This window comes from Macadamia integrifolia, chromosome 2 (assembly GCF_013358625.1).
Source record: "Macadamia integrifolia cultivar HAES 741 chromosome 2, SCU_Mint_v3, whole genome shotgun sequence".
Classification (NCBI taxonomy): Eukaryota; Viridiplantae; Streptophyta; class Magnoliopsida; order Proteales; family Proteaceae; genus Macadamia; species Macadamia integrifolia.
Window position 1 is genome coordinate 33,677,876 of NC_056558.1, and position 15,323 is coordinate 33,693,198.

A 15,323-nucleotide genomic window follows, 5' to 3' on the forward strand; every position below is an offset into this window, starting at 1 on the left:
GAGTGGTGGGCCTTAGCCACCATGTGCAGGCATGTGATGTGTCTTTCTCTCATGGCCCCACCACCTCCCCTCTTTGAGCAAATAAATGGGTCTTTCTTCAAATTCCTCTCTGTTCTCTCTCTCTCTCTCTCTCTCTCTCTCCGCTTCTGATATCCATATGTTGGATCACCAAAACTACCCATCTCTGCAACTTGTCTCAACCCTTTTAGATTTTTTTTTTATGATTTTCTTCATTTCTCACTCATCAGAAAAGAACTTAGCCAACACTGAGGTACGTATGATTCATATATATGCTTTAACGTCTCTCTATTTCTCTTGTCCAGAGCCATGAAGCTTCAATATCTGAATGAGATGGAAGAAAATTAAACAGATGCAATTATATTTTTCATTATCAACACTCACTGTAAACACTTTTCTCTAATTCCAATTCTCATTGTACTTCTATTCGCCACACCCAGTTCTCTATTTCTCGGATCTTCTTGTCCTACACACTGTTCTCTTGGCAAAACCCCATGAAAAGGTCGTTCCTCTTGCTGAGAAGGTTCAATCAATCAATCTCACATTTGGTGTTCTTGACCCATACCCATTTCCATATACCTCCACTTTTATTCTAACTACTTCTAATTTTCTATTTTTTCTTCTCTCTTAAATCCTTCTGGTTTATTCCACAGCTATGGCAGAACCTAGCACATTCAAGCAAGATCTCCTCAGAAGATGGGTAATGGGTCTCAAATCCTTTGGCTCATCTTCATCCAGGATATGGACTTCTTGGAAAGAAAGAAGGCCATAAAGTTGTCTGCAGATGTGGCTATGGCTTCTCTTAGAGGTGGAAAGACTTGTTGGAGCCGTGCCCTCATTGCCAATGCTTCAAAACAAGAAGAAGGAAAAACCCTTGTAAGGAACATACTGGGTAGTCATGAGTTTGAGAATAAGACAAGTTCAAAGCCTCCCATGGGAACTTTCATGTCACAGAAGAGGGTTAGAAGCAAAAACATCTTGAGAAGGAGCTTTTGCAGTTCTCGTAGGATAAGGAAGATTGCACCAAAAAGAGTTCAAGCAAGATCAATTGCTAAGAGACTAGTGAAGAAGAGAACCCAGGTGCTTAGATGTCTTGTACCTGGAGGAGAATCCATGGATGATGAGTTCTCTTTGTTAGAGGAAACCCTAGATTATATCCTCTCTCTCAGAGCCCAAGTGGATGTAATGCGATGCCTTGCTGATGCTTCTGAGCTCTTAAACGGCAAGTAAGATCATCAAAGTTATTAAGCGTCTTAATTTCTCTTTTCCTTTTTTTCCCTCTATATTTTGCTTCTTTTTTTTTTTTAAGATTACTTGAAGGAGAGAAGAAGCTTTATATAATTCAAGCATGTACAGATGAACTATATAAAAGTAAAGCCTATCTCTTATTTCCCCCTTTTTTTTTTAGTTTCATTTCTTCGTAGTTCTTATCACTCTGGCCCAAAGAATTTTAATTTCTGATGCTATTGGGATTTTACTTCATTCTACAATGAGAAACCATTTATTTCCATATGGGTTTCTTCCTCTTCACTCTTTGTTCGTGGCTTGCTTCCTTAGGTACAGTTCTCTTTTAATGCATCTGGCAAAATATGGAAGAAGAAACAAATAATAAATAACTAAATAAATGCATCAGCAGCTCCAACTTGAAGATGGAGGCCATTAAAGCATTGATATGATGTCTACAAATCAGAAATTTTTAGTTTAAGTACTTGGAGTAAATATTTGGTGCATTTGGGAGCTTTCTTATTATGATTTCTTAGTTACCAACTACTTAGTTTTCAAAGGTTTTCCACTCCACACATCAGTTGCTTCTTGAATAGAAGAAAGGCAAGATCATAGAGAGAGAGAGAGAGAGAGAGGACATCAATTAAATGTCTTAATTGCTATTAATTTGAAGAAATTTTCATGGCTTTGGGGTATTTGTTCTACGAATTAGAGTTGGTGAATGGAGATGGGTTTTTGAATGATTGAGGCAAGAAATGCATATAAAGATTGGTGGTGCTGACATGAGAGATCAGAAGAAGTAATGGCCTTACGGCATACCCGTGCGTGCTATTGCTACTTCTGTAATATATGATGAGGTGACGATGGTGACAGGAATTAATATGGGTGGTGTGAAGAATTTCCAAGATAGAATGCTCTACAGACATACAAGGTATGAGCACATCAACCATAAGTGTCCAAAAAAAAAACTATTTTAAACAGTTTTTAACTTTTTCCATGGCAACCCTTTAGTGCAGTTGCATTTAATTATTTATTTATTTATTTTATGTGTGATATCTATAGCTATTTTGCATTATCTTGAGCATCTCTTAGGAGGTAAACATGAGAGATTATTCACTGGGGTAGAATTTCAAGTTTTCACTTAAAGATAAATATATAAAGACAGGGGAAAAAAGGTAAAGAAAGGAATTGTTGATAGTTGCATGATTATCAGATGATTTGATTGGAACTGACTTTTGGTAGATGAGATGTCTTGTTCATCCCTTTCTTCTTTACTATTTCCTTGTCGTTTTCTTTTTTCAAGTTCTTGGTTTTCTTGTTATCTCTTCTCTCTGGTTGCCCTTTCTTGAGGGAACTTAGGGTTTGCTACAAAGAACAAAGTACCATTAATCCATCAACCTTCCCAAAAATTAATATGCTGTCTGGTCATAAACCATTTGAAGTTAAATGGATGACCTCAATAACATTCAATCTCAGTTCTGATGCATTAACTACCTGTTGTAATTAAAATGCACACATTATGTGCACCTACCAATCAACTTCTTCAAAAACTAATCTATGCTTGATATTAATTAGAACCATTTAAAATGGCATTAATGGTGTTTTAATTAGTTATTGAATCATCAGTTTTGATGCATTATCTCATCTGAAGAAATACCACAACATATATTGTATAAACTTTAAATGTGATGTCTTCACTATAAAAATAACTTTAAATGTGAAGTTGCTAATGATCAGATCATCAATTGCCAAATAGGTTCTACACAAAAATAAATCAAAATTTTCCAAATAGGAGTAATTAATTATAAAGTAAGTTTAGCAGGATTAATGTCATGTGTTGTACAAGAACAACATTGTTTTATAAAATTGCATGTGTCGTGCATATGTAAATGTTGTTAGTAAACCAGGGGCTGGATCCATCAAAAAGAGCATTATTTTCAGCCTAATGCTTCATATGAATTTTTTAACATCTGCGCAACACATAAAAAATTAAATTGGGGAAGCCTTTCACATACTTTGCTATGAGAAAATCTGTGAATCATAAGCGGAACCTCAATGAAGCCCATTTCAAATTTCCCACCAAGATGACTTATAATGCTGTTTACTGGAATTTATTCCCTACCTATCATGACTGTTGACAGCATCTTCTTCTAAGTTTAAAAGCATCATGGAAATACATGTGAGCATCAATGTATCACTAAACCTATAGGAGTTTACAGGATTTTTTTTTTATGCCCTTTAGAAATTATTTTTCTTTTATATTAACATTTGTTTCCAATTTCTTTTCCCCGTTCATATGCTTTAGTTACAGATTTTAGCATGTTATTTGGATGATTTTGTTGGTTTTGGTATTTATTTATTTATTTATTGCATGTTATTTGGATGATTTGATCTTTTCCCAGATCATTTTTTTCTTTTTCAGTAATAATGTGATTTTAATTTAATAGGAAATTAGTAAATGATGGTATGATATAATTCATATTGTTCATACGACAAAACTAATATCGTCCATTTTCTTCCAATATATTTTATTTTTGGTAATTCTGTTTATCCAATTATTATATATTATATATATGGGGAGTGTATCTTCCTTTCGTGAGTGGTAGGGCGGTTATTTCGCCTCCCTCCCCCACCCATTTTGTGCTTGCATATGTGTTTTTAGAACTTTTTTTTTTTTTTGGTAAGAGTGTTTTTAGAACTTGACACTTTATTTTGATTGCTCTTTTTCATTTCCCATAATATTTTAAACCAACAGTAAAATAGGATTTTCAAAAGTAATTTGAAGTGACTTATCGCTATGTCATTATAAAAAACTATCAATCTTAGACATTTTTCAAGTAGGCACATGAAATAACATCTTCATTGAAAAAGTAAAATTACAAATTATTTGATAACTTAACAAGTGTTAAATAGAAAATCCATATATATAGGACAAATTAGTTCATTTTTTCTTCTCATTCATAGAATGTGTTTTTCTATAATTCAACTTAAAACCAATCCAAGTCATACTAATCGGGTTAATAGTATCATTTTAACAAATACAGAGGATAAATCCCAAACCATAATTAGGAATTTCTTTACACACTCCAAAGCCTCGGTATCAGAAGTTAGCCTCTTTGGTTAGGGAGATTCAATTCCAACTGGTCCATAGCATCTAAAGTCATAATTAGTGTTAGACCACAGCCATCTATATCTTTGTGTAACTTACAGAAAATTAGAATGATATTTGAGGTTCTCTTTCTTTCTTCTTTTATTTTTCTTATGTTCACCTGTTAACTCTGACAAAAAAATACTTATCTATATATGACAGTTCTATATATAATGCAAATTGAATGCTTAGCAGTTTCACCATTTGTAAAGTTATTCATTCTTTCTTTGGGTCTAGACTTTAGACTATACTCATTGGAGTCAGAATTGTAGCCACTTTGTACCCTAGACCTATTCTAAGTGGCAACTTAAAAATCAAAATTACATATCAGTTGACTGAGAGCCATTTTCTCACTTACCCACTCATTGAAGTAGAGTTCAAAATCCGAAGTTTCAATAACCCAATTTTGAAAAGGAGATCCAATGAAATTATTATTAGGTCAATTGGAGTTCCACAGAAAAATATTCTGTTTCAAGATCCATTATTACTGATAAGAAATTTGTGAGGGGAACCAGAAAAATTGAAAAGTATAGGCCTCTAGCACTTAATTTTGATAGGAAGATCCAACAATGAAATCATGTCAATCGAAGTTTAAATGATGTTATATAGGCCTGAACTAATTCATTTTCTTGCCCAAATGAATTCTTTGGCGGGGTTTGGTGGACAAATGAAATATATGCAGGTTCATTAAGGTGGTTAATGGGAAGGTATTCCGCACTGGTAATTACCACTGCATTGTAACTATTACTAATAATTTTTACTAATAGCGGGTTGGTTAATTACCGCTTTTAAATCAGGATAGCAACAATTAGTAGTTAGCTAATTGTTATACACCTAAAGATAATAACAAGTTCATCTATCACTATATGTTATTCAAAAAAATATCTAAAACATAAAATTGAGTATTCCCAATTTTTTCTGATTCCAACCTCCTGATTTATACTGTAATCAAGCCACACGTAAAATCTTTTATACTTGAAGAAAATAAATGACCTCAACTTTTAAACTAGGGCAGCAAAGTTCTGGTCTACAGTAGGACAGCCCAAGAATAACTAAGGCCCTCTCATTCAATCCAGGCTTGTTTGGGTATGACATCAGGCACTGCCCAACCTGACCCGGCCTAGCCCAGCCCAGCCCAGCCCATCCCATCATAATGAAACATTATAGATAAGACCCATGTGGGACTAATTAGGATTGAAGTGATAAGGTGTAGGTTATGTGTCAAACTCTGTCCCCATTAACATACTTGATTTATCTTATATGATATACCTTAATTACATTTCTTAGTTGCACGGAATGGAATGCCTAGAAGGTATCACAGAGAAAGTTACCAGGTTATACACTGTAAAAACAATAGGATTGGATTTGAAATTCTCTCCTTGATTTTTGAGGAGGATTTGTATTGATTTATATAGAATTAGATTTTATAAAGGGATAAGTTATAGAGGATTTATTGTTACAACTGCACAGATATAAAGATGGGATAAGGTTACATGGTTTCATTCAATTTAAAGCAATTGAAACATATCCTTAACATACACAACGAAGCCTGACCCTCAGATTTGGAATAGTTTAGGCTTTTCTTTTGGCCATTTCTTTCTTGTTGACGTTGTAACTGCTTTTCCATTGGGTCGATTGGGTCCTTGGGAAAGTGGTTCGCATATGATCTATATATTTGTTTATTGTTCTTTCTTCTTTTTTTAGTGGCTATTTATTTTCCAACTAGCAGAAGGTTGATTTAGTTTGGTAATCAGATTTCTCAACTTCCCTTCCCAATTTTAGTGTGCCACTTTATAAATGATGGGTTGAAACCAATTTAGCTAGAATGTATAGAAGATCTAACCTATAACAAAGACGAGTGGGTTACCTTTAATGGGTTGTCAGTTCCTCCGCATTTTGTTCTATTATATATGTTACTAAAATCATTTAATTGGCCAAAACCAACCAACCACTATATATGCTAGTGCAATCCCTCAACTTAACCTAGTAGGAATCGTTTTAAGGCTAATTAAATATGTTTAGATTATGGTGAACTTAATTGATTATTAGGCTGGACGATTAAAATAAAAGGCTTCCCTTCTTAAGCAGGATATAGTTTCTGTTGCATGACCACCACAAGTATAAGCACGTGGCACTCTTAGGTCATGCCTGGCATGGGCCGTATAATGAAATATTCCAACTAAAGCTAGCGCTTATATAAATATAGGAAAGGGTTCTCTCAACAACCATTTACTACTCTTTTTAAGAAAAAATAATAAAAATTTCATTGTGAGATGACATAGGGAAACGATTAGAAATCACTTTATAATATATCCATAGATCCGGGTTAGCAGTCATAGAGTGAAGTCAAGAGTGAAGAAAGAGGAAAATTAGTATAGGATAATTTGTTGTTTATCTATATATATATATATATATATATATATAAGAAATGCCTAGATTAGTGTGGTTGGAAAAAGATCATATTATCCTCTCGCACTGTGCGCTGAAGATGGTCATACATATCTTCCTTTCCACCCTATGCGTTGATGTTTCTTACACCAAAATGGTAGGATTCTTTCTCTCATATATATATATATATATATATAGAGAGAGAGAGAGAGAGAGAGAGAGAGAGAGAGAGAGAGTTTCATGTCCAAGAGCGGTCCCTCCTCCACAAACACAAGCGGCTTACAATGACCATTGTGCCCCTCCTAAGGGAAAACAATCTTGTACTTGGGTGTAGGTTTTTTTTTTTTTCTAAAAATGATATTTTATTAAAATAGAAAAAAGAAATACATCATAAAAATCAAACAAAAACAGACAAGGCAGAAACCACTAGAGCAACTTGCAAACTCCACCTTCAGCATAGCCATCAGCAGAGAGAACAAGCCGTGCCCTAGCAGAATCTAAAACAGTGCCTGTCCAATGCATCATTTTCCAAATCCACCAAGACATGACTCGAAAAGGACATGGATGTATCACTAACTCCCAATTTTGAAGCCTTCTTAGTAAGATAGTCTGCAACAAGATTGGCCTCCCTCAAGCAGTGAGTGATCTTCCATGAGATAGAATTCAAGAATGGAAGAGCAAACATCCATCTCTAAAGCACAAACCACAGAATCTGATTATTCTGCACTGCAGACACCACCGAAGATGAGTTTGACTCAATCCACAAACCCGTTGCCCCAGAATTTTTAGCCAGAAGAATCCCTTCTATAACAACCTTGAACTCCGCTCATAAATTTTCTTGATACCCAAGAAAATACTGAACTCCGCTACATGCCTACTCTTCCTGGATTACCTAGAGAGCTACCGTCAACATTAATTTTGATCCAGTTTAACGAGGGTTTACACCAATGCACTTCCAGGGGAGGGGAGACGTTGGGGTTTTCAATAGATAAACCCAGTTTCCTATAGCATAAAATATCAGAAATAGATTTCACCTGACTCGCCAACCCTCCCAAGCAAAGAGAAAGCTCCTAAAGAATAAATTCAACCACCTAATCAGTAGATCCCACCTTTTCTTCATGACACCTTCTATTCCTTTCCCACCAAATATTAGCTGTAGTGATAGAGAATCCCGTTAACTAGGGATTTCAAGGTTAAAACACAAGCTTTATTCTTCCACCACATAAGAAGCTCTTCCACGGATTGGAGAGTAGGCCACTCCACATCAAAACAGAAATAGATTTTTTTTTCCAAATATTAACCGAGAAAGAGCAGTTGAGGAAGATATGATCAATACATTCTTCATCCTGTCTGCAAAGGAAACATCTCAAGGCAATCTGAATACCCTTCTTTTTTATCAGGTTATACGTAGGGAGTTTCATATGAGCAAATCACCAACCTAAGGAAGAATACCTGGGCGGAAGGCCCTTTCTCCATATCAAAGAGCTCCAAAAAACCGCCAGAGATTTTTTCCTGATTTCCTCCCACACCGAAGCCGTGGAAAAGGCTCCTGTTGGTGTCAATTTCCAGGCACAGACATCCTTCATTTGTGAAGAGGGCAGCTTCACCTCCTTAATTTCTTTGAAAATTTTGCTTAAAAAAACTAATCTCACCTCTGGAAGAACCCATTCCCCATCTCTGATAAACTCTCCCACTTTGGCACTATAGCTAAGAGAAGGCAAATCCGTACCCTGCACTTCCTCCATCACCGACTTTGGACCCCACCATTTATCCTTCCAAAAGTTTGTTAAGTTCCCATTGCCAATAATCCACCTCTCATTCTCTTCCATAAAATCCCACACTTTTTTGATGCCCAATGCAATGGAAGAAAGCTGCCCTCCTCTAGCGAAATTCCCATCCTTCTTGACGAATCTAGCTCTGAGAAATGAGCTAGCGTTTGATTTCCCATGCTTGATTCTCCAGACTTACTTGCATAACATATCTTTGTTTGAATCCCTGAGCCTTCTGATTCCCAGCCCTCCTTCTTCTTTAGGTTTGCATAGGATGTCCCATTTCACCGTGATCGATCTCATGGTATCCACCTCTCTTGTCCAGATGAAATTCTTCATCCATCTCTCCATAATCACAAGAAGAGAAATAAGTCACCAATACACTGCAAATTTGTGAATAGGAATTCCCAATATGACCGAACAGACCAGCTCTGTTCTACCCACCATAGAGAGCAGCTTTCCTTTCCATCCCGCTAAGTGACCCTTCATTTTATCCATGACAGGCATTAGTACATCTTTCTTTACACGTCCCTTAAAATTTCAACTCCCAGATATCTCATGGAAAAATTGCAGTTTTGAATTCCCATAATGTCGATTATGATCTGCTTCCTAGTCGAGGGAATTTTTCGAGGAATAGCTTGCTTTTCTCAATGTTGATGCGTTGACCTGAGAACTCCCGATACTTTATTAAAAAAAAATTTTAATTGCGGACATACCTCATGGAGGCATTAGAGAAGATGAAGATGTCATTTGCGAACAGGATATGACAAGGGGTGGTGACTCCTCTAGGACCATTGATCGGATTTAGCTGTTGCATTTGAACTAGCCTTTGGAAACGACCTCTTCCGCAATTATGAAAAGCATTGAGGAGATTGGATCACCCTGTCTCAAGCCACGCTCTATGCTAAAGAAGCCTTAGGGCCCTCCATTTAGAAGGATCGATATCTTCGTTGATGTCAAGATCTGACTGAGCCAGTTTATCCATTTTTGGGAGAAACCAAAGCAGCTTAAGACCTGAAAAATAAAAGACCAAGAAATCATGTTATAGGCTTTTTGGATGTCTATTTTAAGACCAAGCCCTCCCCCTTTGGTGAAAGAAAACATCAGATTTTCCAGCTCTGATGCCACACTAATGTTGTCATGAATCAGTTTCCCCTTCTGGAAGGCTCCCTGCTCTTTAGATATTAATCTAGGGAGATTGGTCTCAAGACACAACGCCATCACTTTCGAGACAATTTTATAGAAAAAATTCCCCATGCAAAGTGGACAAATTTATCCAGAGAGTCCGCTCCCTCCCCCTTCAGAATCAGAACTAAATAAATTGTTATTGACGCCCTGGGGCATGCAACTGGAGCTAAAAAAATGTCTCATTGCATTGCTAACATCTCAGTTCACAATATGCCAACATCTTCTGAAAAAAGCACCTGAGAACCCATCTGGACCAGGATAGCTGTCTGGGTCGAGCTCCCAAATCGGCCTCTTAATCCCTGCATCACCAGGGTGGCCATCAAACCTAAAGCGATCAACTTGGTCAATGACCAAAGGAATATTGTCCAGCAGGTCCAAGTGGTCCATAGTAGGAGCATATCTGTGAAATCTCTCATAAAAATCAACTATATAATCACCTAGCTAATTCTACCCTTCAACTGTACTTCCATCCTAATTTTTGAGAGATCTAATCGAGTTTTTATTCCTTCTCATTTGAGCGGAAAGATGGAAGAACTTTGAATTTCTATCTCCAAATTTCAGCCATTTGATCCTTGCCTTCTCAGCCCAAATTTTTTCGTGATTTTCTAGCGCCTTAATCATAGTTATTTTAGCATCAGCTTCCGTAGAAAATAACATATCATTCATCCCCTCATTCTCGATCCTCTCCTAAATCTGAGATAAAAATATCTTAGCATCTTCCAGCTCCCTTCCAAAATTTGGAAAAGAAGATTTTGCCTAGCTTTTAAGAACACCTTTTAAGCGCTTGAGCTTATTTGCCAAAACAAAAATTGAGGTCCCCGAAATCCACTCATTCCAGGAATTTCCCACCACACTATCAAAGTCTTCATGCTCCATCCAGAACTGGAAAAATCTGAATGGGCAGTTACTAGGTCTTTGACTGACATCAGCAGACAGAAGCAGAGGGGCATAGTCTGAGAAAATTCACTGAAAAACCTGTTGGGAACAGTCTTGAAAACAAGCAAGCCAATCTTCATTGTAAAAACTTCTGTCAAAGACAGCACACACATTCCCACGACGATGATTGTTAGACTAAATAAATTTTCTACCGACAGAGGGCACCTGAGCCATTAAACAAGAGTCAACCATAGCACCATATTCCGTGGCTGAACCCATGCTAAAATTACCAGGCCCCCTTTTTTCATGGGAAAGGAAAGTGGGGTTAAAATTACCAATCATAGCCCACTGGGTTGGAGACTGAGAAGAGTCAGCCATAATTCCCTCCTCTCCGTACGAAAGCTGCTCGCGTCCATGAAAGAGATCTGAATCAGGTTGATGCCCCATGACATAGATATCGTAATATGTTGGTCTGAATCAGAGACAACCACAGGAGTAGCTATATTTCTTTTCCACACAACCCAGAGATTAGAAATTCTGTCGGCTCTACTATTGTGAATTAAACTACTAAAAAAACCCAATTTGTTAAAGAATAAATTTGGGAAAGCACTCACATCCACTATAGGCACTGCAATGCAAAGAAGGTTTGGATCCTTCTTCTTGATAATATTACTCAAGGCACGCTTGCCGACCACCTTCCTCATCCCTCTAATATTCTAGAAGAGCATCTTCATAGAGTCACATTTTGAGAGTAGCCTGACGGTCAGACTTAGAGGCCTGCCCCATCGCTGCAACAAATTTTCCTTTTCTTCTGGCATCGCCCTTTGCCCGGGATAGAGCATTGTCCAGGCCTACAACCTCAGGATGTTGGATAACCACCTTACCCCCTATAATTTGAGATGTGGCCATGCCCGAGACAACATTGTCCTTAGCTCCCCAGTCCTGCCTGCGTTTGCTTTTGCCCCCTCAAGAATAAGTAAGGCCACCGTGACCACCAACATACATCACCTTTTTTTTCGAGGACCCAAGTTGTGTTGCATCTGCTCCCATCCAGCGTCCTCAGTCATCTCCAAAGTGAACTCCCATGTGACACCCTGTTGCTCCTCATTTTCTTCCACTGAATCCTGCGATACCTTATCAGAAGAGTAACTTTCAGTCTCATGTTGGTCTGATCTGTACCCAGATCCGATACCTAGTGGGTAATCCACCATAACCGGGTCTTGGACACTCCTATTATGGGTGTGAGATAAGGGAAGAATCACCTCCAATTCTCCTTGAGGCAAACTATCCCTTTAACCGTTCATCATAGTAATGGAATCTCCTATGGTTGGAAATGCACCATTATTTGTGGAAGTTTCCTTAAAAAAGGGAACTGAATATCTCTTACCAATTGAGGAGTTCCACCACTACTAGGATTACCAGAGTTTTCAACCAACGTTCTTCCTTCCCCTGGACGGCCATTGCCAACCTCCTGTTGTTTATCATCAACCATGGTCTCAGATGAATTATTCCCCTTGCTCTTTTTCTCCCTGCATTGATCAGTAGAGTGACACAGTTTTTTGTAGAAATAGCATCTACCAATGTCATCTTCATACATAATTCGTTGCTTGAATTAGAAGGGAGTGTCTGTGCCCGGCTGCCTTCTCTCTACCTGGATCTCCTCCACCCGAGAGCCACTCAATTCAATTTCTACTAGTATACGAGCATAGCTCCCCATAGTGGCGTTCCTCGTCCTGCGATCGATCTCCACAGGGCGCCCTGAGGCTTTTTCCATCGATAGAAGGATTCATTCATGCCAATATTCCATTGGCAGTTCTGGGTAGCGGATCCACACCAGCTTCGTCTGTGTGTGATCATCATGAATATTGAACTATGGGCGCCATCGCTGGAAGTGAATAATCTGACCCTTCACCCTAAGTGGCACATGTTTCCACATGGAAGACATATCGGCTTCAAGTTCGAATCGAAATAAGATAAAACCTTTCCCCATAGGAGCCAGGTTCACTCTCCCTTGGCGCTGACCCCTATTCTTGATAAGGTTAAAAGCTGACTGGCAGGGTGCATAGGGAATCTACTTTCAATGGCAAGAAGAGTGGAGCTAATTCGATCTGTCATCTCGGGAATGGCTAACCATTCCTTTTCTGTTTATTGGTGGCCCTCAACGTTGATTACCATAATGGAGAGGTGGATGCGTTTTATTTAGACAGGTGATATTGATACAGAGAAAAAAAATACAGTCAAATGGGACGTGTTGTAAATCGAAAGAGGAAGGTGGCTTTGGTCTAAAGAGATTGAGGGATATGAATAAAGCTTCTATGTGCAGTCTAGCATGGAGAATAAAGCATGAGGAATCAACTACTTACAAATTCCTTTGGGCTAGATTTCTAAATGGTAATGTTGCTTTTAGACTGGGATACAGAGCATCATTTATTTGGCCTGGAATAAGGAAGGTGTGGAACATCCTCATGGATAATGAGAGATGGATTGTTGGAACTGATAGGAAAATTGACTATGGGAAGGACAAGTGGGTCAATGGAGCCTCTGTTCAGGATTTGAGGAATGTGGAACACAATAACAACAAAGCTTCCTTGAAGGTTGATCGATTTATCAATAGCTTCCAGTGGTGTTTGCCTCTGGTTCAGTCATCTACCCTAAATGATATTTTTGATTTGATTAAAAATATCAGGATCCCTTTATATGATTGTGAAGATAGATGTTTTTGGAAGGGATCAATGGATGGTGCCTTTTCCATTAAATTGGCATGGGATGAGATAAGATTGCAAAATCCTAAAGTTCCATGGTTCTCCATGGTGTGGGCTAAAAGCCTCCAGCCTAGAATTTCTATTTTTTGATGGAGATTGGTTAATGGAAAGTTGCCTCTTAATGATGTTATAAGGAAAAAATGAATTGCTGTCATCTCAAAATGTGCTCTGTGCGGTGAGGAGGAAGAATTCCTAGAGCATATATTTATTCATTGCTCTATTTCAACTGAAATTTGGAATTTTTTTTGCAGGATTTTCAATACCAAATGGCCAAACCCAAAGTCGATGAACCAGCTCCCTCAATGGTGGAAGCGGAGTATCTTGCAAACTCGATGTAAGGAAATATGGGAGATAGGGCTAGTCATGGTGGCTGATAGCATTTGGAGAGAGAGAAATAGAAGGCGGCATGATGAAAGGGGGAGGACGCCCAGGTTTGTCTATAACTCTATTTTGGATGAAATTAAAAATTGCAGACATTGCATTAAAGGGACGATGAAATCAATGGACGATCTGATTTGTTATAGGAAGTTGGGTCTCTCTGCTCAGGGTAAACCTCCAAATAAAACTATTGAAGTTTTTTGGTGCAATCATATGCACTAGATCAAGTTAAATTTTGATGGCAACTCTATGGGGAATCCTAGGCGTGCAGGTGCTGGAGGAATTTTTAGAGATCTATCGAGAAGAGTTTTGGGGACCTATAAAGTCTTTATGGGTGTGATTGGAATTGTTGAGGCAGAGATGGAGGGTCTCATGGTGGGTTTTCTGTAAGCAAAGGATATGGGTGTTGATAGACTCTGGGTGGAGTCTGACTCCACTGTTGTGGTAACACTAATTCAAAATAGAAGAGTGCCCTAGTTTGCTGCTTAACGATGGGCTTTCCTAAAGCCGTACCTAGATGGGATTAACTAGAAGATATCTTATAATTTCAGAGAGGCTAATTCAATTGCGGACTTTGTAGCTCGGGATGCGGCAAAAACAGGTGTCTCAGCGTCCAATGTTGTTCTCCCTGATCATATTATAGCGTGCCTCAGCAATGATGCTAATGGAAGACCAAATTATAGATTTAGTTAGTGTTTCCTCTCTTTACCCTACTAATGGCAATGCCGAAGGTGGGGATTTGGAGAGAGAAAATTCTTGTATTTCTTTGGTTTAGTTGCTGCCTATAAAGGCCGATTTTTGTAATTGATGCTTCGATTTCAATCTTAAATAAATTCTCCATTTAGCGACAAAAAAAAAAAAAAAAAGGTTCACTCTTGCAATACCCTATTTCTTAAACACGGTCTGATTACACGGTTGACCCAGTTTAACAATGCAGGACTCGAACCGGAGAGAGTTAAAGCGGGATCCTTATGGACTATGATGGCAAGGGTGACCTTAACCACCGGCTGGCCCAATAAGTCCGAGCCAGTGCCAGAAGAGATGGGTGTACCCAAGCCGTGTACATGCACCTATCACAAGGCTATGTACGGATAAAGCAGGTATGTAGCCATATCTTAAGGCGCATACGTATATTACATCTTATGCCAAGAGTGAGATTCGTGCCGAGGCGAATTCTGTCAAAATCCTACTTGTTGGCCAAGTTCTGGCCCTCAGTGGCGACAGGTGGGCGCATCCACCCACCTGAGTGACCCATCCATGTGATTGCTTAGTTATTTAGGAAGTATAAATAGCATTTAAATTTTCCTTTTTCTTTTCTCATTTATGACACTCGTACGTGGTGAAAGAGTAAAGAAGAGAGAGAAGAGGGAAAGAAGAGGAGGTAAAACCCTTGATTGGGTAGGGTTTCTTGAGGTCTTGTAAATCCCCCTTGAGATGATGAATCTAAGGTTTAATAGATGATCTATGTGTTGATTTTGAAGGATTTGAAGAAGGGTTTCCACGGTTGCAAGAGCATTGGTGATTGGAAGTGATTTTGGGGTTTTGAAGGAGTTCTTGAGCAAAGAAGGTAAG

The 15,323-nt window shown here is 38.3% G+C and overlaps 1 protein-coding gene across 1 annotated transcript; it reads left to right on the forward strand.

The window, feature by feature from the left end:
* Positions 1-277: 277 nt before the first annotated feature.
* LOC122057716 (transcription factor IBH1-like 1) lies at positions 278-1,411 on the forward strand. Its single transcript, XM_042619939.1, is given in 3 exon segments — positions 278-541; positions 672-748; positions 751-1,411. Coding segments are annotated over 2 exon segments (573 nt in total). The 5' UTR covers positions 278-541; positions 672-673; the 3' UTR covers positions 1,249-1,411.
* Positions 1,412-15,323: the final 13,912 nt, after the last annotated feature.